At 53.4% G+C, this 25,193-nt stretch overlaps 1 protein-coding gene across 2 annotated transcripts in view; it reads right to left on the reverse strand.

The window, feature by feature from the left end:
• Positions 1-25,193, reverse strand: part of NOC2L (NOC2 like nucleolar associated transcriptional repressor) — a 90,621-nt gene that overhangs the window by 17,395 nt on the left and 48,033 nt on the right. Inside the window, exons 15-17 of one of the 2 annotated variants that reach the window (XM_025186660.2) lie at positions 23,748-23,891; positions 12,035-12,148; positions 187-322 (exon numbers count right to left, since the gene is read on the reverse strand). In XM_025186660.2, coding sequence (XP_025042445.2) covers positions 187-322; positions 12,035-12,148; positions 23,748-23,891 — 394 coding nt within the window. Of the gene's footprint in view, positions 1-186; positions 323-12,034; positions 12,149-14,307; positions 21,745-23,747; positions 23,892-25,193 lie in introns of those variants that run through there. The other variant, XM_075906874.1, reaches the window with a different exon arrangement.

The raw sequence follows: 25,193 nt of genomic DNA on the forward strand, positions 1-25,193 counted from the left end.
TTCCTATGCTGACTGGAAAGCCTCAGAAGGAAACACCATACCATTCTCTCGCCACGCCCCTAAGTCTGACAGGCCTTGCTCAGCCATAATGCAACTGCTCCAAGTCAGAGCTGCGCCATCTTACACCGCAGATGAATCTGGCCCCACCTCTCTGCAACAGACAATCAAACCCCTAACACCTCATACCTCGTGCACAGAATCCACCGCTCTCCTCATCGGAGTCGCTCTCCAGGTCAAAGAGGTCTTTGAATTCTTTCTTGTCGTCCTCCTTCCTGTCCTCCAGCCGCTTGCGTTTGATTTCTGGGAGGTTCAAGTCGTCGAGCTAGATGGGCCAAAAAGCAATTAAATCAGGTTTCAAAATGGCCTCTGATTTCCAAGGGGTCCCCAAGATGCCGCTGAGCTTCATCCCCAGTACCTTGGCTTTGCACTGCCACTACAGCCCACAGGACCTGTCGGCAAAGGACTATTACACCTGCCACCCGTACAGGAAGCAGCAAACATGCCCAGGAGACAGTAACAAACGAATATCGCCACTCCTGTGACCCCAGCATGAAACAGCTGCTGCCAGCGGTCCCCCTGCAGGAAGTGGCTCTGTCATTCCCAGGTACAAAAAGGGACATAACTAGCACACACACACCCCAATACAAAATGTGTAGCCCTGGTGAGCAGACAGCCTTCCGCAGGTGGACAGCCTGACCTTAGTAGATCTCCACCAACCGGATTTCCAGCTTCGCTTGCCCCGAGAGCTCTGCTGGTTACATCTCACCAAGGTACGATTTAGGCTGCCTCTGTACTGGTTGCCTAGGCTAGGTAGCACCAAATGAGCTGTGATTATGGAGGGAGGAGGGTGTGCGCTTTACCTTCCCCTGCAGCACATGGCTTATTTGCCGAGATTATCAGGTTCCATCTTGCCATTGCAGGGGCCCTGGGTACCGGTTCCCCTCAGCCTGTCCTGTCCTGTTTAATGTCTAGTTTCCAGTGGGCTCAGTCTCATGCTGGGTTTAGTGCCTAGGCAGCGTTACTGGCCTGTGACAAACAGGGGGTCCCCACTGCCTTTCAATTCTACGACTCTGCAAACCAAATCCGACCCGCTCACCGACCACCAGCTACGCCCCCTGGGGAACCACTCACATCAATCCTTCCTGCAGCTACTAACGACTCACTCTCCCAGCTCCCACCCACCACGCCACCCCTGAGACACCCCTCTCTGGGCAGAGCCCCTTTGGCTCGTTTCCCCAGCCTCCTTCACTGCTGTGGTCCTCAGCTGGACAATACTGATATCAGGAGCACAGCACTCCCGGGCAATGACCAAGAACACCAGGATGGAAATGCAGAGGCTGACCAGGCAGCCCTGAACCACCACCCACTTGCAGGTTTTAAATGATCTCCCACCTCCCCATACAATACAGAGGGGCCTGCTCCCCCAGGGCTCCTTCAGATGCCTCCCGAGTCACCTATGTGTTGCAAGGACATGCAGCGAGAACAGCACATGACTGGCTTTAAAACAGCAGCCGTTGCGCACCATGGAATGGACTTGGGTAGCCACCCCCAGCGGGAGCTGCAAGCAGGAGTCAGCTCCCAGCAGCTGCCCTGAGTTGACCCAACCATCACCTCTGTCTTATCTGCCCACTTCCTCAGAGCTGCCGTTTGCACTATCCTAGGGGGCCGCTAGGGTAAGAAGCTTTGAGAGCTCATGCAGCTCCAGGGGCAATAAAGGTTCATGCCCGCTCGCTGCAGGCTAGCCACAGGGAGCAGTTTTGCCTCACAGCACTTCCTTGGGTGGGGAGAAGGTGGGGACGCTGACCCCATAGAAGGCCACAAGCCCTGCACATGCAGGAGAAATCACAGTCCATGCTCCCCTCACCTGGATCTAGGGGTGTGAAAGGTTAACCGATAAGCATCACCCTGGATGAGTAATGTTTACTGGCTCCAGTTAGCAGCTGAGGGCTGGAGCAGCTTGCCTCCCACCATGGGCAGGGGGCTGCTCCAGCCCCACAGGGCCCAACGCAGAGAAGCGGCTGCTCCAACCAGGCTGGAGAAGCCCCTGCCTGCGGTGGGAGCAGAGGGGGAAGGGGAGACGCTCCAGCCCACCTCCCCCCCTTAATATGTTAACCAGTTAAACTTCACCTTTCACCGGTTAACCAATTTCACAGGATTTTACATCCCCAGCCGGATCCCGTGATTTCTGCCTCCATCCCCAGCACACGGCCCTGAAACCACAGCCCATAGTGTGTCACTGCTGAGCGTGGATGTACACACCCCATCAGCCCCTGCTCGCTGTCTTTGCTTTGCACTCACCCTGACTGCACAACTCCACAGCTCACAGGAGGGATTCCTGTGGAGGGGCAAGTCAACATCACCACTGTTTTCCTTCCAACCATGCCCGCAAGGGAAAGCGAATCCATGTATTGTCTGGGAGGCTACTAGCGTTCCCGGCAGCTGTGCACTTGGGCAGCCACCCAGTCCTTGCTGGAAGCAAGGCAACTGAGGACATGTCTACACTGCAGTCGAAGTGTGCGCCTGCAGCCCATGTAGATGCACCCAAGCGAGCATCACTTCAGCTCGCTGGGGGACTGGCAGCAGTGACGCCGTAGCAGCCTGAGCATCAGAAGAGGCTGGGCAAACTTGCCTGGAACCCTGGTAACCATTCGGGCAGCTGGCCCATGTGGCTACAGCTTCCCTGCTACCTGTGTGAGTGAAGTCACAGGTACTCTGGGAGCTGCCCCTGGCCACCGTGCAGAGCAGTCCTTCCAAGCACACACAGGAGCCTGAAGGAGGATGCATCACTGCTTCGTATTTAGAAACGAAGGTGGGGGGCTGGCTTTCACCCTGCATATCTGTGCATCTCTGTGCACTAACTTTCCACCTAGCCTACTGCAGTCAAGAAAAAACTAGACAGTGGTCCATGTGGCCAGGTGTGCACAGAGAGCAGGGGACTCATGACTGTACCTACAGGCGTGTTTGTGAAGTGTGCAAACATCACAGGGTTCAAAACTGGCTCTTTGCCGTTCTGTTACTCTCCATCTTTTGCAGCGTGCCTGGGAAGGCGCCCTCGCCAAACTCCCCAGAAAATGCCTGAGTTTCTTTCCTCTGTATATCCTGCAGGCTCAATGTGCCAACACAGATGTGAAGTTTAAACTGGCTTTGAACAGTGCCTAGCACAATGAGCAAACACATCATGCTGCCCCATTTCCCAGGGTCACTGGAAACCTCTGGGACTTTCTTGCAAGGCTTATTGTTTAGCTTACTGCAGAACAACGTTATTGGTGAAAGCTATCAACTTCCTCAGCTACATCATAAATACGTTAGAGCTCTCTAGTCCCAGCCCCAATCTCTAGGGCAGCGTTTCTCAACCAGTTGGTATGAGTATCTTCAGGGGTACTGGAGAGAAGTCTGGGTGGTACGTTAACACCACTGAAATTTGGAGAAAACTGAATTTTTGTTTTAAGTTTTACAGCGCTTTATTATTTTTGTACTTTTTGCACCCAAAAATGTCATCACCCACCCAGCTACGATTAAGTTGTTTAAACCAGTGGTCCTCAACCTTTTGGGGCTGCCAGGCGCTCGGGGGCGGGGCCACTCACACGCCCAGGGGTGGGGCCGCCCATATGCCATGCGCCCAGGGTCGGAACAGCCTATGTCCCGCACACCCGGGGTAGGGCCACCATCGCCCATGCACTGCGCGCCCATGCACGCCTGGGAATGGGACTGGCCCCGATCACTTGGCGGGCGCACAGAAACGGGACCACCGGTTTAAACAAATGTGTTGCAATGCGATTTTGTGTGTCTGAAAACTGTAGGTACTGGGGGGTACTTTTAATTCTTTGTGTAAAGGGGTACTTTATAAAAAAGGTTGAGAAGCACTGTTCTAGGGCATACGGTTAGCTTCACTACACATTGGGCAGCAGTTGGTAATTAATAGAGCCCTGTGCAATACAAAATTAGTATCTGCATCCGTATCCACAAAAAATGAGCTGCGGATACCCGTGGATATCTGCAAATCTGCAGGGTTTTTAAGATACAAAATTTGTATCTGCATCCACAAAAATGAGCTATGGATATCCACATCCACAGATATCCATGGATATAAAGTGAATCTCTGCAGACCAGCAAGGCTTTAGTTATTAAGACGCAGTTTCCTACCACGTAGCTACTCAAAGCGTTAGCCGGGGGCTAGGAGAGCTGAATCTCACATTTCAGCATCTTAAGATGTCTTACTCCCAAGTCCGCCAAAGACTGACAAAGTCTTTCAGGAAAGGGGAATACCCGGACCATGTTTTCATAATACAAACAGGGACAAATTAGGAGCTAAAAATTTGGTTTGCTAAATATTGATTATGAAATGCAAAATAATCCATTTGCAGTTTTATTTTCTTCCCCTCATTGCATTCTGAGCTCAAATTCGGGCCTGTTTCCAGGGATATGTTGCTTGAGAGTTTACGTGGAATCAGAGCTCGCTTTGAATAAAATTTTCCTCACACACTAAGTACATGGGAATCTGCTCTCTCAAAATAACGGGGGGTTGGGGGGGAGCTATGTTAATCAACATATTGCATATCACTTTCAAGTGTCAGCTCTTAATATGGGTTTGTTCAGCACCTGGCACGATGGGGCCCTCAGCTCAGTCAGGGACAAACAACAACAGCCTAGGTTTTAAAAAATGGCTCCGGATTTCGCGTCACCATTTCTGGGGCGCCTCTCCTGACACACTTTTACAAGGATGCCATTTTGAGAACCTACTGGGTCCCCAGCCTCTTAGAAAACAACTCCTTCACAGTGGGTCACGTTAGGCCTCTCAAGATGAAGGGGCCCCCTCCCCTCCAATGGCAGTTGCTTTCGAGAACGGACATCAACACGAACAGGAGGCAGACCCAGGATTCCCCTGCAGCTGGTGCCTCAGATGGGGCAGCAAGTGGGTCATTCTGGGGCCAGCCCAGCTTGGGAGCCGCCATCTTCAGAATCCCATGAAGCTGGGTGCGCTGCCTGAAGCCACTTGGGGGTGGGGGGGAGGGGATAGGAATCAGAGTTGTTTGATGAGGCCAGTTTCCCCTCAGAACAAGGCTGATTTTTTTCAATGGCCGTTAATGGGACTTGGATTTTTCTCAGCCCTAATGGGCCTCCTGGCGCTCAGCGTCCCGTAGGGGAGCACAATGCTGCATCATTAAGCCAGCCGCCCTCACGGAGGGAGACAACAGCCCCATTCAAAGCACAGAGATCTTCAGGCCAAGACAGGCCTTTCTGAAGTCTCACTTGAAATTCACCCTTCCCTGCCCTCTGTCTATTCATCCTGTGCTCCTTTGGGACTGAAACAAAGCCCTGTCACTTCTCTTTGACCACTTCCCCCGGCTCTAGGAGTCTACCCGTTCACCCTCGCTGCCGGAAACCCTCAAGGGGAATCTCACACCTAGACGCTCCCTGCTGCCCAGGGAAAAACTCGTGTGCTTCCTGTGCCTTTGCACAGGGCTTGTTCTTGTCTACACTGAAGTCTTGTCTCACTGTCAGCCATCAACTGCCTAGGTAGCTGCAGCTGCGTGGGCAAGGCAAGCCAGGGCTGGCACCGGGAGAACCAGTGTTCCACTGAGGCCAGCGATTCCTAGCAGAAGTCACAAGCTGATACCGTTTCAAATGCTACGTTCTAGCTCCCAAACCGAACCGCCTGTAAACGGTGCCCCCCATTCCACCGGAACTGCTGCACAAGCAGGCCTGCAGCCCCGTGGGCGTCTTCCACCCTGGAGCGAGAGTCTGAAAGCATCGAGGATCTCCTAGGTCTCCTCCCACCCGCTGTGACTTGGCTGGGAGCCAACCCGCACCATGTCCTATCAACCATTCTAATTATCCCCACCATACCCTGGAGACGCCAATTAGATTCGTTTCCTGCTCCCCAGACGAGCATCCCAGCTCAACCATTTAAATCATATTAGCATATAGACAGCTTTACTCTGTGGTCCTAACATGAATGAGCCCCCGGTTCCAGCTTCCAAAGGCTGAGTGCTGTGCCCAGCGCGGCAGGCAGAGCGGTCACACATGGGATGGAACAGAGGGAAGAGGCTCTCAGACCATTAGCTACATAGGCAGGTGTGAGTTCTCTGCCTTTCGTTCCACACTGTCCCCTTAACTGGCGTGTTCCCCCAGGGGAAGTTCTGCTGAGCCCGTTCTGCAGTGGCTGGTTACGAAGGCAAGGCCTGTGCAGAGAGGCCAATCTTTAAAAACGAGAATTTCTGGAATTTGCAAAGTGCCGTAGTTAAGGGGCGACTGGCACTGGCCCTACGCTTGCCCACCCTGGAGAGTTGCACCCTTTGACTTTTCTGTGACATCCCTATGCAGTGAGATTGTACATTCCTTGGGCAGAGATCATCTTCTGTCCTGGGTTTGCTCAGCAAAGTGCTGGTCCCGGGCTGAGCTCAGTGGTGCTATCGTAACCCAAGCAATAAATACTCATAAAAAGTGATCAGGAGCAGGGATGTTAAAAATCGTGCATTAAGGTAACCATGCAATAGGGATGAGGATGTGTAGACGTGTACGTGGTTAACCAATGAGCCTGGGCTCATTCATGGTTACAGGCAGGGTCCCGGTACGCAAAGGGGGCTGCCTGACACACACCCCTGACCCCGCGCTGCTGCCTCGGTACTGGTGTATTAGCTTTATGCTGCAGAGCTCACAGCCAAGCCTCCTCGGGAGCAGGACCGCCAGCTGTGTGTCACCGAGACCACCAACCAATAAGCATCAGCTTATCGGATAAATGGTTATTCGGTTATATTCTATCGTCCCTAATCAGGAGGGGGTAAGAGGCAAGTTCTCATGCCCCGAGAGCCCTCTTGTGGCCAGCGGTCACCCTGCGGCACCCTTCCTCTGCTTTACCCACTTCAGGGCCCATTACTAACCCATTACCCAGCTAGTTCAAAAAAATCACAAGGCAGTAGACTCTGGCCCTCTAAGCCAATTGATCAGGAGAGAGAAACTGAATTAACACAATCCACAACCTCACACAGTCTTCCTCCAGCCGGCCCTTTGCTGTCTCTGCCAGGTCTCCCTGCCTGGAGAGTTTCCTTCCATTCTCCCTGCTTGTCAGCTTTTCCCTGCTGGTTCCCAGCAGGAGCCTGTATCTGCACACCTAGCTGCAGTCTCTTGGACTCCCCCCTCTTCCCCCCTTCACTGCAGCTTCCTGCTTTTTTTAAACACAGGGATCACCTGATTCAGCGCAGGTGCGGCTCATCCTGTCACCTGGGCCGGCGTAGTGCAGGACAAGCTGCCGCGTTACACAGAGTGACAGCCAGACAAGAGCCAGTGGCATCAAGAGAATCCAGTGACCCTAGCTGAGTAGCAGTCCCCAGCCAGGTGCACCTGGCTTTTCTGTAGTCCTGTACAGACTCACTGCATCAGCTAAATACAAGCTAACTAGGAGGGTGGCAATATGTTTTCCCACTGATCCGGTTTTCTGATCTTCCGCACCCCATTGCAAAGATTTATTTCCTCCTAGACACCACCTCCGTTAATAACAGCAGCAAAATGACTGGCTCTGTTTTAAAAGAAGGAGGGTTTTGCCCTTTGCCAACCCCTTCCAACTGAGGATATCAACATACTTTGGACGACAAACTTAGGCTGGTGAGGTAGGTCACCCCAGTGATAGTGAATTTCATATTCTTTATGAAAATATGCATATATATATGAATACACCTAACTCCCACATGCTTTATGCAAAATATTACATATAACTTATCATTGGAGAACTTGTAATCCCGTGAATGTGTGTATTCTATTTGTGTGCATGTATTGTTCTTGTATTTGAAGTTAAAAATATGAAGCATAAATCTGTTTACCGATCTAGCCATAAGTGAGGGCGATTAGTGGTACTTGAGGAAATTAACAGCTCTGTATTTGAGACAATGAGCTATGAACAATGTTTGCTGCTGCCCAGGGAATGCCACCCAGATGATTAGCAAAGTGCCCACAAATAGGATTTTGTTTCTATTGGTGGTGCACATTTGCACATGCTTTGGTGCACATAGAAAAATGTATTCTACACAAGAATAGAAATGAGAGGGCACATCAGCTGTGGATAGTCTTCTCTCTCCTCTGAGATTGGACAATAATGGTTGGTCCTGCAAAGGCATGTGACCAGGCCACTTGACGCTGGAAATGATTTTGGATGTTATACTTTTCCATTCAAGGCGAAAAACGTTTCTGAATACAAAGATTCCCACCTTGGGCAAAATCTATATAAAAGGTATGAAATCAAACAATAGGGGTTGCTGCCAGATGCCAGGAGACCCCGGCTACTCCCTAAGATGACTACTGGAAACATCTAAACTGAACAGGGAGAAGGATAAAGCCCAACCTGGAAGGCTGCCTCGCTTGTGAGAAAAGGTGATTAGTGCAGATATAAAACCACATCTGCAAAAATGATCTGCGGATATCCGCGGATATAAAGTGGATATCCACAAACTGTAGGGTTCTAGATACAAAATTTGTATCTGCATCCACAAATGCAGACATCCATAGATATAAAGTGGATATCTGCAGGGCTCTAGTGATTAGAACTATTAGGGTACTCAATTGCCTCCAACCAGTTTCTTAGAGTATTATGCTTAGCTGGTGTGTTTAATTTTGTACTTTGATCTGTCTACTATCGCTTGTAACCATTTAAATCCTACTTTTATTAAATATAAAAATTGTGTTTGTTTATTAATAAACCCAGTGTAAATAACGGGGGGGGGGGACGGGACAGCAGGTGTGCATCTCTCTCTTTCGTTGATAAAAGGGGTGAACAACTTGTGAGCTCACTCTCTATAAACTTTATGCAGAGTAAGGCCAAGTCATCTGAGGTTTTGGCTGAACCTTCCCAGAGCTGAGTGGACGTCAGTGTCTGTGCTGCTCTGCTTTGGGCCGTGACCCCCAACCCTGTCCCATCACTGGGGGAAATCAAAAGGTCAGACTGAGCAGGATGGGGTGGTGGGGTGTCCCAGAGAGCAAGTAGGCAGGCTCAGTGGTTTTTCAGCCCATCAAGCGATAGTCTCAAGGAGATTTCTGTCATCAAACCCATTTGACTGGAGGGGAACCAAGGCATGGAGCAGCCAAGTGACCTCTCTAAAGTCAGCTAGGAAGTCCAGAGGCAGAGCTGGGAACGGGTTTCTCATGCTCTGACCCCTTTCCTGTGTATGTAGGTGCATGACACCCGTGTGGCAAGAAGAGAGACGACGGCATCCTCCGAACAGACAGCTGCCAATGTGCATAATGCAACTGCTCAAATAAAGCCAATTCTGACCATTTCTCTTCTTCACACACTCCGGCCACTGCTCTTTCCCTACCCTGACCCTCTGCTTCTACCCCTTTGTCACCAGGAAAGGCCCGACAGATGCTGGCAAATGCCTGGTCCAACCACCACCCAGCCAGCCAGCCTAGCGTCCCCACCTCTGAAACGAAGAGTGGTGGAAGAACCACTGAATGCTTCAAGGACTTGGCCAGCCACTGGCTAAACTTCTCTGCCCTTCAACCCTCCCTCATGGCAATGGAGCCACTGAGATCTGCACCGGCTGACGATCCAGCCCACTAGACTTATTTTCAGGGCTCGTTCCCAGGAAGTGGGTCCCTAAATAATTTATTTTTGCTCCACGGAGGAGTGTTGAGCTTGCACCCTTGTCACTCTGCTAGGAGCGAATCCTCCCCCTCTCCCCCACCATCCCCATTGGGATGCACTCTATGGGGGCAGGGAGTTAAATGACCCCTCCAGTAAATTCTGAATTAATTAGCATCCCTGAAAACAACCAAGACAAAAGACTACACTCTTGGTGACAGGGGCCGGTTGATCTGTGTTTGCACAGCACCTCGCACCGGCTACCCTGGACCATTTCTCTCATCAATCATTAGGCACCAAGGTTTAAATGGGCAGGGCCGAACTGCAACCCTTTTCCCCATTTTGGGGATTTCCTCTCAAATTCCAGAACCTCTTTCTGCAAAGGATTCTGGGATTGGTGCTGTCTGCTAATTGCTTCAACACTTGTCTTACAGAAATGAGCTCAACACAAATGCAAGTGCTCCAATGGCAGCTATATAAAGCGTTTTTTCCAGGACCTATTTAGTCCACCACTCTCATAATGGCGCAAACAAACCATTTGCCCCAAATCCTCCTTCCGCTCCACTTCATTATGTTGCTTATTATAATACAAAAAGATGGATGTACCCAGCAAAAAAGCTACATTAATCTCATCCAAGAGGTGCGGCCACCCAGCCAGGCCCTAACCACAGTGGAACAGACCCAGGAAAAAAGAGAAATGAATGCATGTTCTCCAGAGACCGTTGGTTCTATGGCTCCCCGTTTAGGAGAACAAAGAATTTGCCTAAAGTGGAAGTCGTGCTTCCCATTCATGGCAGGAATTTCTACACTGAAGCACCTCAGCTGCAGCTGTTCGGTGCATGATAAAGCTACATAATCTGTATTCGTCCCCTCCCCCCATTTCCTCCGAGTCGCTACGTAGATATTAGCAGCTACACCAACGACAAAGCAGCCCAGCATATTTTGCCCTGGAGCCACCACTGTTGGGAAACGGTCGGTTCTGAAGGGCAGAGCGCGTCTACGGCACAGCAGCTTGTGCTGTTCTTTCCTTTGGTGCAGCTTTTATTTCGCCAGGAGTCCTGCAAAGCTCCTCTGTTTCGCGAATGCGATGGTGATTTTAACCGATGCGGGTTGCCCAATGGGAGATCTCTCTTCCCATGGAAATGTACTAGAAGGCTATTGCGCCTGACTACTCTGTGCAATGGTCCTTATTACACAGACCACCTCCCAGGCACAAAGTCTTCCCGAAACACTCCAAATCCCTGGCTCCCTAGCATGGGCTTCCGATGCTGTACTACAGGGAAGCATGGTCTAGTGGACAGGGCACCATACAGGAAATCAGGAAACCTGGGTTCTATATTTGGCTGCTGGCTGACCTTGGACAAGACACTCCACTGCCCCGTGCCTCAGTTTCCCTATTTGTAGAAGGGGGATAATGAAGCCAGCCTCCTTTGAGGTCTACAGATGAAAGGCACTAGATACTGTTTTTAACTGACCCTGCGCATAAACAGCCTCTCGCTCTGTAATGAAAACAGGAATCTCCAAAACGCGCTACGCGGCTGGGTCTCAAAGCCTCAGCATGCAGGGTGGCTGGCCATAGCAGCCTATGGGTCTGGTCTAGGCTTCCCAAGACTACGGGGATGGGATGTGTACTGGGAGAGCCAGCTGCCCAACGTACTCTTCCATTCAAATCCTTCTTCTCGCTAGTGGAACCAAGCCATCTGGGGAAAACTTACCTGCAGCACTTCCCAGCCACAGACCCCGAAGGGCTTACAGGGAAGGCCAGTTATCGCTAGCCATGCTACAGGCAGGGAACAGGCAGGCAAGATGATCTGCCCTTGGTCACACAGGGAGTAGATAGCCACGTTGGAGGCAGAACCCAGGTGTTCCGACTCCTGCCCCGGGAGGCCGCCCACTGCACTCCATTGTGGAGGCAGTTGCCTGGCCAACATGGGTGCTTTGGCACCATTATCTCCTTTGAAAGCTAATCAGTGCATAGGAAAAGAGGCACGCCATCTGCACCGCTTCCCAGCTTTGTATTTAGAAGTGGAAGCCAAGCAAAGCCTCTAGCCAAAAGCCGGGAGACGTTTGCACTGGGTCTGAACTCAATAACTCAGCTTGATCTCTGCTTATAACTGCCCTTGGGATGAAGGCAAGTCAGCTGGCTACCATCGCCTGGCTACCCACAAGCAGTGCAGCTATCAGAGAGGGTCAGTCCCAGCCCATCCCTGTCCCACAAACCTGGGAAAAAACACTAGAGTGCCTTGGGGCCCCGATCCTGGCCCGGCAGGCATCCAGGCATAACAGGGAGCTGAATGATGTTCGTTCAGTGCTTAATTGGCTGGGGCCACCCAATCAAGCTCTCTGCCAGGAAGCATCCCAAGCCACGCCCCCTTCCAGGGCAAAGGTTTTTTGTCTTGCAGCCAGACCGGGGGCCTCCCACTGCACAGTTCAACAGGGAAACCGGTGACTTGCGGCCCTTACCCGTTCCTTGCCGCTGATTTCCAGCTGGATCTCCTTCTCCCGCAGCTTCTTCCACTGAGTGTAATACTTGGTCAGAGGCGTCCCCTCCTCCCTGACCTGCTTCTCCCATTGTTCCTGTGGGGGGAGGGAGGAAGGAGACAGACGTTACCCCTGCGCCAGAGGCGGACACAGCCAGGGCTCAGAGAAAGCTTTAAACAACACAGCCATGGAGCCAGTGGGCCCAAGTCTGACGCAGACTGCAGATCTGGGTAGCTCAGTCCTCTTCCAAACCACATGCCCACTGGGCCACCTGGGACCCTCGATTCTACCTCACCCAACTAGGACAGGGCAACGTGTGAGTTCAGAAGAGTCATTTAAGGCAACCCCAGGATCACGTCCAGCATTATAGAGTATGTCACACGGCAAAAAGCCCCAACCAGCCCACAGTAGGGATATAGAATCCCGTTTAATTGGTTAACCAGGTACATGTAGTGTTTAACTGGTTAAAAGGGAGGCAGGGAGGGGGCATTCCAGCCCAGGCCCCCCCACCCACCTTGGTCAGTCTGAAGCAGCCTCCCCAGGCTTACCGCAGACAGGGCTCCTGCAGCCCATCCAGGGCAGCCCCTGTCTGTGACAGGCCTCACAGGTCTGGAGCAGTCCCCTGCCCATGGTATGTGAAGCGCTGCGTCAGCTCCCACCAGTTAACCAGGACAGGAAAGCCCCACCCATTTAACCTTTCACATCCCTACCCCGCATCTCAGCATCGGGGTCGACAGACCTGGGCTCACACACGGGCTTTACAAGTAGCCACAGAGCCGTTTCCGTTCAGGCTGGTGCTCAGGCTATGAGACCAGGCGAGGGGGTGGGACTCTGACCACAGGTCTGCAGATTTGGGTGTGGACACTGGCGCTAAAGACACCCATACCGACGTTCCTGCTCAGGGTCTGAGACTGGCTGCTGAGGGTCTGTTTGGGAGGGGGGTTCCCCGCTTTGTAGATATATCCATTCACATAAAGGCAAGGGACAAGATTTTCCCGAAGCGACTAATTTTGGGAGCTCAGCTGGAAACCCCTGAAAGGGGCCCGATTCACAGGCACTCAGCACTTCCCGAAATCTGCACCCCTCATACAAATATCGGAGGGGTGGCCGCGTTAGTCTCTAAGGTGCCACAGGACTCCTCGTTGTTTTTGTGGATACAGACTAACAGATTTATTTGGGCATTAGCTTTTGTGCGTCGGATGAAGTGGGGTTTTTGCCCACCAAAGCTTATACCCAAATAAAACTGTTACTCCCTCTCAAATGTCAACCTGGGCAGCCCAAAAATCACAGGTTGCTTTGGAAATCCTAACTGGGCATCCTGGCCTTTCTAGTCAGAGTTCAAACACCATCTGTATCCAGAGCGGAGATACAGCCCATGAGCCACGGACAAGGGCCTGGCAAAGGAACAGATCTGCAGGGGAATGCTAGACACGCTCGGGGCCTTGGGGGCTGCCCCACACCCAGCAGCATTCATCCACTAGCACATGGGACAATGGTGGTCAAGCCAGAGGATTCAAGATTTGTTCCTAAATCCCTATTTTAGCCCCTAACAGAAGCAACATGATCCTCACTGGTCCGCAGCACTCGTTGGGCATTTCTGAAAAGTCGGGTCACTTCTATTTAGGGACCAATCATGACGCTCTTGGCCCCTGGATCTAAGCTTCTAGTACTCCAGGGACTGGAGCAGAAGAGACAAACACTTCAGCAGGATTTCTGTTCCTTTCTCTTCTCAGAGAAGAGAATTTGGTTCCCCCCAAACAAGTGTTTTGTATGCAGCTTTTTAACCAAAAAGCCCACCTGCATTTGCAAAGCGTAAGTCTGAAAGATGTGTGCCCAGTTTGTTTTTAATTCTACTGCTAAAGTGTTTTGGTTTTAAACAGAAATTCCCCAGCAGTGTCTGCCACCCAAATATAACATCACAGCCCAGCAAAGGCAGAAAGTGAGACTGACTAGTCTATGCTCCCTGTCCAAGAAGAGAGAAACAGAAGTCTCAAAGAGTGGGAAGTAAATTAAATGGTTAACATTTCTTTCGGCTTTGATCATCTGGTGTGTAATCAGTGAGAAGCCATATTAAACTAAAACTTTATTTTTAACCTGGCAATATTCCTTTACCTTAGATCCCACACAGATTGGTAGAGCCCTGTGAGGATACAAAATTTGTACCCACATCCGTATCCACCAAAATGATCCGCAGATATCTGCATCCACACCCGCAGATGCAGATACCGCAGACAAAGTGGACAGCTGCAAATGTGTAGGGTTCTAAATACAAAACTTTTATTTGCATTCATAGCCACAAAAATGAGCTGCGGATATACGTATCTACAGTGGATACCTGCAGATATAAAGCAGCTATTTGTGCATTTGCAAGGTTCTACAGATCAGAGCCCTTCTCATCTGAATTACAGGCATACCTGGAGGTGCTGCACAAGCGCACAATGAAAGGCAATCTAATGCAAGATGGGAGATAATCCGAGTGAATAACCATCAGAAGGAACAGGCGAAGGAGGACCAGGTAACCAGCGACAGGAATGCGTGTTTACACAGAGCCATTCAGGACCCGGAAGGAAAGGATTCTCCTCCAGACTCAAGTGTCACAAGCAAAGCCAGCGCACTTCGAGCAGTTGTGTGGCACGTCCTGATTCCACCCCCGGGAACGCACCGGCAATGCAGCAGAGGTGGCAGTTCAAATAAGCTTCCCCAGTGGCGTCGTTTTAAAAACATCACGCTTCCGTTTGTAAGAAAGTCAGGTTGGGCTTTTGGGAGCAGCTCATCACAACTCAGACGTGACAGCACACTTGGCTGTCGGTGCCAATCAGAGCACAGTCCGCCAGGGAAAAGCATGTTTAAAGAGGATTGCCTTGGTAAGACAGACAGATAAAGACAGCAGAGATACAACTGCTCCTTAATTCACAGCAGCCCAGATCCTCCGCTGGTGGAAGCTGGCAGGTATTCATGGAAGACTTCACTGGGGCCCACCGATTTTCACTAGGGATGTAAAAGGTTAATTAGTAGGGGCTGAAGCAGCTCCCTGCCCACCCCAGGTAGGAGGCTGCTCCATTCCCATGGGGCCTGCCAGAACAACTCCAATCCATGGCAGGTCCAGCCACCCCCAGCCTCCCGGCTGCAGGTTACACACTGGCTGCTGGGGAGCTGGCTGCAGTCCGCAGCGAAGCTTTCTCCCTGGGAGTGAGGCCGGCAGCAGAGCCTGCAGCATGGGCAACTGCTACCCATGTTTAGCAGTTACACGGCTACATTTTGAAACATACTTTTATATCCCTCATTTCCACCAGCTCAAGATCTGGAGCAGGGAAAGGAAAACAAGGAGCACAGCCCTCTGGTACACAGCTCGTCACGGCCACATTCTAATGCTCTGGAATCTATTTCTTAGGGGCAGGGGGAGGGAGACAGTCTCCTTCTTAAAGCATCAGGGACGGCCACTTCTGGAGTTGGGACACGGAGAATACTCAGTGTCCCCTCCACCTGTCCCGTCACAGATACTTGGCTGGCTGGTTCTTGCTCGCATGCTCAGGGAATCCCTGATCGCCCGCCGTATGCAGGGTCAGGAAACACTTTTCTCCTAGATCAGACTGGCAGTGACCTTGGCTTTGGGGGGCGGGGGAGGAAGGGGTGTTTCACCTTCCTTTGCAGCATGGGACGCAGGTCATTTGCTGGGATTATCCCCTCATTGAACTCCTGAGGCCCTTCTTATTCTTTGTCTGTGGCACATCCTGGTTTAGTGTCCCCAGGGTTGCAACACTCTGATGCAATTCGGGTGGTTGGGTTTCGGGTGCAGATGCTGGGCGATGCTCTGGCCTGCGATACCCAGGTCAGACCAGAGGACCTGGCAGGGCCTCCTGAGCGATGCATCCAAGAAGCAGGAACACAGCCTCACACCGAAAAGCTGCTCTCTCGTAATGATGGGCCTCAAGTTCCTACCATCCTTTTGGAGTGCTGGAAACACCGGGCTCTGGACTGCGAGGCTTGAGCCCTAGCTGCTTGCCAGTTCCCTGCTTTGCTCTTCGACATGCTGCGGTCTCATCACAAACAGCCAAAGTGACAGAGTGTCGCCCATATTCACCCATCAGGGCCGCGCCGGGCGTCCAGCCAGAACCGAGCACCTCCAAGCACAGATCATTCACCGGGAGGACTATTCTCATGGAGGGAGGCTCTGTCTTCTGTCCGACATGCAGCGACATCTATTGTTTTAATGGGTGATGGGCCAAGAGGACACACGACAATAATGAAAATACTCCCCTTGATGTCTCATTCTGAACCTCAGCCGAAAGGCCGAGAGGGTCAGGCAAGGAGCCTGCCTCGGCTGTTGGCAATTCTCTGTCCCTCCAGCCCTATTAATTGCTTGGGACCAGGGGTGCAGAGCATGAAGGGGGGGCCCCCATCATACTACACCCCGTACCACACACACTGAGGGCTCCTGCCCCAGAGAGCTTCAACCCAAGCATGGAGCAACAGGGAACCCAAGACTTGGGGAGCCCCAGGAAACGAGCCAGCATAGGATGCTGCTGTCAGTCATTCTGCATGAACTTCATGCATTAGATAGAAAAGCTCCAAGCAGTAGCTGCCATCTTTCTTCAGGGCACTTCCAAGACAGCGTCACGTTCTTAGGGCACTTTTAACATCCCGCATCTGAGCCGCAAACCCAATCCCGTAAGGAGCCAGCCGCACCACCACGACCAAGGTCTTGCTTATTCTTGATGTCGGCACCGCTCTAAGGACGGTGTCGCTCCTACAGAACAGCACCGACGGGTCCAGGACCCCTCTGGGGCACAGAGACCTTTTGTGCGTGGGCTTTACTCAAACCTGCAGCATGCTCAGATGCTACAGCATGGTGCAAGAACCAGGATGAATAAGACAGCCCATCTCCCTGTGTGGGGACAGAAGCAATTACACTGGCCCTAGTCCTGCCCTCCCAGCTGGGAGTCTCGTCTCAGACTGTGTCCGGTGGTGGCAACTCCAGTGTCCCATGCAGCAGCTGGCCCCAGAGCCACAGATGTTCTTAGTAGCAAAGTTTTCTACATTTTTCCCGCTGGAAGTTCAGGCCAGTGCTTCTGTTCCTGCCCTGGCAGAAGGTAACAGCTGATCCCCATTCTCTGCAGGGTGCCTGTACGGTGGAAGGGTGAGGGGGGATACATTAGCTCTCCCTTCCCTCCTTTCTCTGAGCTGTCCCTCCCTTAGGTCGCCTAACCGTTGCTCCCCTGACTCCTTCCACTGGGTTTGCAGCTCTCCCTGCCCTCTTTCCAGGAATCAGGAGACTCAGCATAAAGCAGAGGCTGATCACAAAGGACGAGAGGGTACGAGAAGGGGACAGCACCCTGGCTGTGCTGGGAAAGGTTTCAGGAGCGGCTCATTTTCACCGCGGTGGGTGTCACCGGGCAAAAGGGACAGCTACCGGGGCAAACACAGCTAGTTGTGCAGGAGACGGCGCTTTCTCAGGGGCCAGTCCAAGACCATGGAACAAACCTCCCCACCTTCCCATCCACGGGCCAGATGCGTATATCCGACCCGCCTTCTCTAACATCAACACAGCCGAGTGGAAACACAAAACAAAGCCCAGACGGCTCCCCGAGCAGAAGAATTACACGTGCCGTCGAGATGAGACAGAACGAACCCGCCGCTTACGGACGTGTTGGAAGGCGCTCAGCTCAGACAGCTTGCTGATAAGTGTGAGGCCAGAGCCTCTACTGGAGAGAGTAAGTTTATCCTGGCTTCAGACAGAGCGGCTCTCTCCACAGAGACGCCGCTCCAGGCGGCAGCGTGCTAATTCCTCTGCCTGCATTTCATGTCACTGGACCAGAGACCCCGTCCCGGTGCCAAGGAGTCTGTGGCTAGAGTTTGCACGCTGCACTACGGGATTAAGAGTCAGCGGCAGGCTTCGTTCTCTGCCTGGCTCCCCCCCAGTAAAATTTTCATGAATGCATTAATCCTATTAGCTATCAGACTCGGCTTCTCAAAGCAGCCCAGGCTCTGGAATATTACACTTAAAAAAAGATTTCACTTGAGTCATCACCCTTGAATCAGAGTTGGATGAGGGCAAGCGAGCAAACATCCAGGGGGGCTACTCTCAAAGGTGGAAGGGGTGGCTTAGCAATCTAAGCATCGGGTTTGATGCCTCTACTCTCCCTTTGGCTGCAAGTTCAAATCCTGGCAGGTCCCTTTTTTTGCCCTTTAGAAGAAAACGCTCAAGGTCCCTGCAGCAGAGCAGGGAGGGGTGATGCTCCAAGTTTTCCCCAAACACACTCACGGGGGACTGCAGAAGCACGTTCATGACCCTTACTTCTATAGACCCATTCCCCACAAATCAATGTCTCTTAAAAAATTCTTCTTCTAGGGCAAGTGTTTCCCAATTGGTGCTCTGCGCTGGGGCTTTTTTTTTTTTTGCTTGATGAAACGCGGTGGGGGCGTTTTTGTTTTAAGGCAACCCTAGGGGTTCCGTGGCCCAATAAAATTGGGAAACACTGTTCTAGGCTAACCAGTTGCCGATGAATTGAACCAAAAGGCAGGCTGGCAAAAATACAGGCCCTAGAGCAGGGGTGGGCAATCATTTTTGCAAGGAGGCCACAATGAATTTTAGTGTGTGGTCACCAGCTGGCTCCCCGCCTCCTGCAGAAGGCGTAGAGGCTGGGGCAGAAACAACGAGGCGGGGGACTAGCCTCCCCCCAGAGTTATTTGGGGCTGGAGGCTTTAAATTAAAAACACAGTGAAGGGCTCACCACTATTTAAAAGGCTTGCAGCTCCGGCCCCTGCTGGGATAGCGCCGCGACTGAGCCGTAAGCCATTTAAATAGGATCCTGCTGCCTGGGCCGCCGCCTGGAAATTTGGTGGCATGGTCAGCAGGACACAAATAGAAAGCAGCCAGATGCAGACCACTGACCGGATCAAAGTGTTAGGTGGGCCAGACCCGGCCCCCGGGTGGCATCTTGCCCAGCCCTGCACTAGAGAGAGAGTTTAGTTCTGACTGGATTTTTTTCTCTGCCCTTTTTGCCAATCTCCCTTTGTTTTCCTGATCCTTCCCCCACCCTCACTGAATTATTTGTGTCTGCCTCCTGCTTAGGGGAGAAGAGGCAAAGGGAGTAAAGTTAAGAAGAGTCGGAGATGAGCTTTCCAAGAGCACGATGTCAGAAGGTGCGGACAGTGAGTTTGCCTGCTCTCTGGGCAGGGCCTTTTGTGCCAAAACATCGAGCTGGGTCTTGTCTGATCTGTGTGGCCATTGAAGTAGCGTCCAGTGGCCCCGCCAAAGATGGGCGCCCCACCGTGGGGAGTGCCGTACAACCACAGCCTGTGCCAGAAGAGCTGGGTCTAGAGAAGACAACGGGTGAGAGGCAAAGCAGAGCACAGGGAGGTAAAATGACTCTCACAAGATCATCACACAGAGCCAGGGAGCAAACCAGCCTCCCGGCTCCCGGCCCAGCATTCCCATCCCCCCTCTACTAGAACATGCTGCCTCAGTTAGACCAGCAGAGTCTCCAGGACAGCTGGAGTTGCTCCAGGTCCAGAGGCAGGATTCCCCCAGCTCGGCAGCGGGCTGGTTCTCAGCTGCCTTGTTGGGGCGGTTGCATTTCCCTGTGGGGGCACGAAGAGCACAGGAAGCGGCCGGGCGCGCCTGGCGTGCAGGTGTCAGGCGCCCATGCTCCCTGTGGCAGAGCGTGCGACCCCGGCCCCCTGCTCATGTGCACAGATGGGAATTCCAAGGGAGCATTTGCTTTCAATTGCTCCTCCTGGCAAGGGAGCCAAGCAGATGTATTTAGCCTCCCTCCCCCACCCTCGCTGGCCGCCACATTCATTGTAGGGGGGGGAGGCAGGCCTGCGAATACGAACCCACACGCAGCGCGGCACGGCAAACCCTTCTGGGAAGCCAGGCCCATGCGCTAGCGCAGACCCTCACCCCTTCGCAAGGTGGGATGGGGCAGGGCAGGGCAACTGGCCACAGCACACTCTGAACTGCTCTGCAGCCGCACAGGATGAGCCCCCACCCCCTCCCGCGCCCAGGTGCAGGCACCAGCAATCACCCGCTCTGCAGGGCACACGGTCATCCTGGGCAGCAAAGCTGGAAGCGGCGCCTACAGCCACGAAAGAGGAACCTCCCTCAATGTGCATGGCAACCCAGCACTCCCCCACCCTTCCTAATGCAGCTGCTCCTCAGAGGTTTGCAGAGACTGACTCTCGTCCCTCTCAGCAGCCGGTCACTGCAGGCACAGGCAATAGGGCATGGGGGGTGCTGCAGCACCCCCAAGTATTAGGCATCCCAGTTCCATCCCTCTGCTGTGCGGGGTCCTGGTCCCTGGCCCTGTGCCCCGGGGGTTAGGAGCTTTGCTATTAGCCCCCAGCTTGGCTCCACTCAGCCCCCTCGCCAGCCCCCTGCTTAGCCCTGCCACTGGCCCCTCACTAAGCCCCACCGCTGTGCCCTCCCCCCGCATGCCCCACTCAACCCTGGGATCCCAGCCTGCTGGGGGATCCTGTGCCCAGGGGCTCCTGGCAGCTGGCCCCAGCTCTAAAAGGTGGTGAGGGGCACAGATGGGGTGGGGGTACAGTTAAGCACCCCCACTCCAAAAGCCATTCCAGTGCCACAGCAAGTGTGATTTATAAAACTGTGTGGGCAACAAGGTGTTAAAAATAATTATCTTGTTCTGATAAACAAGCTGCCGCTGGAGCTGCTGGGAGCGAGCAGATAATTGCATAGTTGCTGGAAACCCTTTTTATTTTGCGAACGATCTTCCCCAGCCCCGAACCTCACGGAGAGCCCCAGAGGCTGAAATCTCCACCTCTGCAGAGCTGGTGGGTGGTCACAAGCATCGAGGGGAGGGGGGAGGGAGGAATAAAATGAAAAAAGCCTTGCTCCAGATGGAAAACCTAATCCCTTTGGCATGACGGTGCGATCCAGAAAGGCATTTATAGAACCAAAGAATACGTAGTCACTTCAAAACCAGCTCCATCAGCCCCTTAATCCCAGAACAACGCTGCTGCGGCCTGGCACTGACACACCAGGATTTGAAAGGATCATTTCCCCGCAGTCCACGCTGCTGAGCGTCTGAAGATAAATCTGTCTGCAGTGGAACTCCTGTTCCGAGCCCAGCGCTAACAGGTGGAACCCTTCCCAGCTCCAGATGATTCCCATCGGCACAGCATAGCAAGTGCCAGCTCGCCCTGACCCCACGGGCTCTTCTGGAAGACAAAATATTTTCACCTCTTTCCCACCCGGGTGGGAAGGGTCCCACCCCAGCCAACAGCATAGGGAAATGTGTTCGTGGGAGAGCTACCTGGGTCGCATTCACAAGTCGCCCGGAGAGGCTAGATTCGGATCTGGGTTTCAAGTGGTAAATGGGTCCCAGGAGAGGATCCGGCCCAAACAAGAGAGAAATAAAAACTACCGGGTTCAACATGAGAGGAGTAAAGAGTTAACTGAACGGCCTGGCCATGGGCTCTCCTCCCCTTTCCCCTCTCTCTGGGGGCCTAGCTGAGAGCAGACAGGCCAAGGACAGAGACACTGGGAAGCAGCATCTTTAACACCACACAGTCCAGCACTGTTCTAAGAGGTCAGTGCAGGGAAGGTTAAGAATTTGACAGATAAGAAGATGATGGACTAGGATTTCTATTCCCCATCCTCTTCCACAACCAGGCAAGGCAGGTGTCAGTCTCAGGCAAGCCAGGAGAGGAAGGAATTTCACCCCAGAGATCTGAAAGAAACGATACAAATGCTGCACTTTCTCTCAGAGACTAAGGCCAGAAGGGACCGTTATGTTCAGCTAGCCTGCCCTCCCGCACACTGCAGACCACAGATCCTCACCCATCCACTCCTGCGATAGACCCTAATCTCCAGCTGAGTGACTGAAATCCTTGAAAAGCCATTTAAAGACTTCCTGTTCCAGAGAACCCACCAGAAGAGACTCTCAAACCTGCTCTTCTAAAGCAGGCCCCTACTCAAAGGCATGAGAAAGTGAGACCAGATGGGCTCAGGGGACAGGAAATGAGCCAAGGGGCTTCTGATCCCTAGGGCGACGGTTCAAATCCAGCCCAGCAGCCATGGGAAGCTGCCACCACCCAACGGCCTGTCAGAGGTGGGTCTCAACCCAGTTCCTAACAGGCAAGTGCCCCCTTAGAGGAAAACTAACCCTCACCCCCGCTTGGCCTAGCCATGCCCTTGTTGGACATCTCAGCAGGGAGGAGGGGGCTAGAACGGCCCCAGGAAACTGGAACTCCCTGGAAGGGAAGTTGATCTGTGCTGGGCCGGCTCTGTGCAGATGGCTGACTCAAGATGGCGGACTTCTGACGGTTGGCCTCACTCTGCTCCCACAGAAGCAAATGGTAAATATTCCAGCTCCTCCATTGGGAGCCAAGTGAGGCCACCCTCCCGCTTCGGAGCCATTGGCCCAGCCCCCCTCCTGGGCTGCATCAGCCCCCGATCAGTCTGGTTTGTAAAGAAAACCCTTCACCGCAGCCCGGAGGCCAAAAGCCCCTGCACATAGGCCGACTCCGAGGCTCTGGGCTGGAGCACCCCTGGGGAAAAATTAGTCGGTGCTCAGCACCCACCAGGATCTAAGCTCCCTCCCCCCCCACCCACTCCTCAGAGCCTCTCACCCAACAGCAACCCCACGGACCAACTTCTCTGCCTCCCACCTGCTGCGAAACAGTTTGGGATGCTCCAGGAAGGAGGGGGGAGGAATGAGGATGCTGCACACTCAGGGGAGAAGGCAGGGGTAGGAGGCAGTGGAGTGGGGAAAAGGGTGGAATGGGGGCCAGGCGGGGCAGGGTCGGGGGTCAAGCAACCCCTCGCTAGAGGGGAAACGCCCCATGCATTCCCTCCACAGCTACTGCCTCCACCAGAGTTGATTCCCCGCAATGAGCGGGATGGGAGAAGGGGCGGGCGGGCACCTTTGACATCTCAGGCACCTTCTCCCCTTCCTCTCCACTCCACCTCAGACTCTTCCCCCAAGGCTGAAAGCAGAACGACCCAAATGCTCACTGGCTCCTCCAGGCCTCGGCACCAGCCTAGCGGCTTTTCTCAGCATCAAACACGTAGCGACGTCTCCACACTGCATGCAATGGCTCGGGCTGCAGGTCCCGGAGCCCATCTGCCAGCAGCTACAGCGGCACAAGGCTCAAGAGTCGCTCTCACAGCCTGCAGCTTATTCCTTTACATTGATTTTAGAGTCCGGTCGCCAGGCAGAGGAGGGAGGATCCAACTAGGTCACACACCTTGCAAACACCAAGTGCTGCAAATCAGCAGTGACAAAAGTATTCTCATCCCCTCTGGAGGCACCGAGCCAGGGAGCATGAGCCAGCAAAGCCCCTAGATAGGAGGTGAGATCGCTCCTCCGGTTGTCAGTCATCTGGTGCCCTCCACAGATCTGGAGTGGGACAGGCAAACTACTGGAGATGCCTATAGGAAAAGGCCCAGCTGGTTACCTCTGCGAAAGAGCATCGCTAAAGGGAGCACACATCCTTCGTTACACATAACAACGGGTGCAATTTAGGGCCTACATTTTCCACGATCCCATTAGTCAGGAAATTTTGCCCACTACAGCACCAGAGTCCAGCGCAGCCCGCGCAGTTTGCAAACGTCCAACCCGCCCCGTGGGTGCCGTTTCCGTGACCTCACCCCCTGCCTCCTGCTGCCACAGTCTCAACTCCAGCCGCGGAGTCCGACTGTCTTTCCCAGAAGCCAAAGTTTCAGACTCACCACAGCCTCCCTGCTGGCCACGCCGAAGGTGGCTTTCTGACGCCTACTGGTGATATAGGCAGAATTTTCCTGCAACTTCTCCAGGAGCTGCCGGATGGCTTTGCAGTAGTTGGCGACTTTGCATTCCTTCAGGAAAGATTTGAGCTGGAGGGAGAAGAAAGCGAGGGGAGAAAGACAGAAATGAACGATGTGTAATTATTTCCACTGATGATCCCACAAACAAAGGCATCCCCCCCAGAGGGAGGGGGCAAAGGGCTCCTTTTTCCCTCTGTTCGCATCCATGGCCCAGCTAGGACCCATCTCCACCATCATCACGCCAGAATAGTAGCAGCCGGACAGATGGACCAAAGCTCCAGATGGCAGCCCAGAGCTCGGCTCCTGGCATCCTTAGCACACCTCGTATCTGGGAAGAGCATCCAAACACCTCCACTGCCCTAAACCAGAGCTTCCAGCTGCGATACAATCACAACACAACTGGTCTCAGCAGAACTGGAAAACCAAGGTGGGGAGGAGGGGGGGAAGCGGAGGGGTCAGACAGAAGGGCAGTGCCAGAGCAGGGGAGGGGCAGAACAGGAATACCAAGGAGGGAGGGGCCGGACAGAGGGGCACTGCCAGAGCGGGGGAGGGGCAGAACAGGAATACCAAGGTGGGGGGGGAGGGGGGGGAAACGTGGTCAGAATAAAGTTGCATCTGGAAGAGTCGTCTGGGAGGCCATTTGCCCAGGGCGTGACTGAGCCAGACACAATTCCAGCCAAGGCCTCTCCCTTTTCCTGAGGGCAAACAAACCCCACACCCCCTCCCCTCCCAATCTGCAAAGCAAACCTCTCTGTGGACAGCTGTGAGGCCTCCAACCGACCAATTATTTCCTCTTGGACTGGATGCCGTATGTGGAACCCTCAGGCTCCCAGCCAGCACCACTCGGAAACCACAGACGCTGCCGCCCGCCGGCGCAGAGACCCTCCCAGTCCCCGAGGAGCTGCTCGGCCTCCCTCAGGCCAGCAAAGATGCTTCGGTTTCACTCTACAATGAGGGTATTTTATCCCAACTGGCTTGAAACGCCTTTGTCGCCTGCAGCCTAACACGCCCCCCCCAATCCCGCACTCCCCGGCTCTGCACCCATTCCTGCTGCGCCGCACTGCCCCCTTGCATCCGCCCCCGCAGAAAAACTGGGGCAGCGGTGGGCGTCCCTGCTGGCAAAGGGCTGCCGAAGCAGGGGGAGCAGACGGACGAGATTTCCTCCCAGGTACCTTACATTGCTTGCCAAGTGGTCCCGCCCTCAGCAGAGAGCAGCTCTCCAAGGCAGGCTCCCGGCCAGAGCCACACGCAGAGAGAAACCCCGCCAGGGCGGACAAATGGCTAACTGTTAGCAGAGGGTGAAAGGCCGGGGCTCGCTTCCTCTGCAGTGAATACGTCTGGCTAACCTGAGCCCTGACAGCCGGAAGTTGG

The sequence above is a fragment of the Pelodiscus sinensis genome, chromosome 23, assembly GCF_049634645.1.
Source record: "Pelodiscus sinensis isolate JC-2024 chromosome 23, ASM4963464v1, whole genome shotgun sequence".
In the NCBI taxonomy this organism is placed as follows: domain Eukaryota; kingdom Metazoa; phylum Chordata; order Testudines; family Trionychidae; genus Pelodiscus; species Pelodiscus sinensis.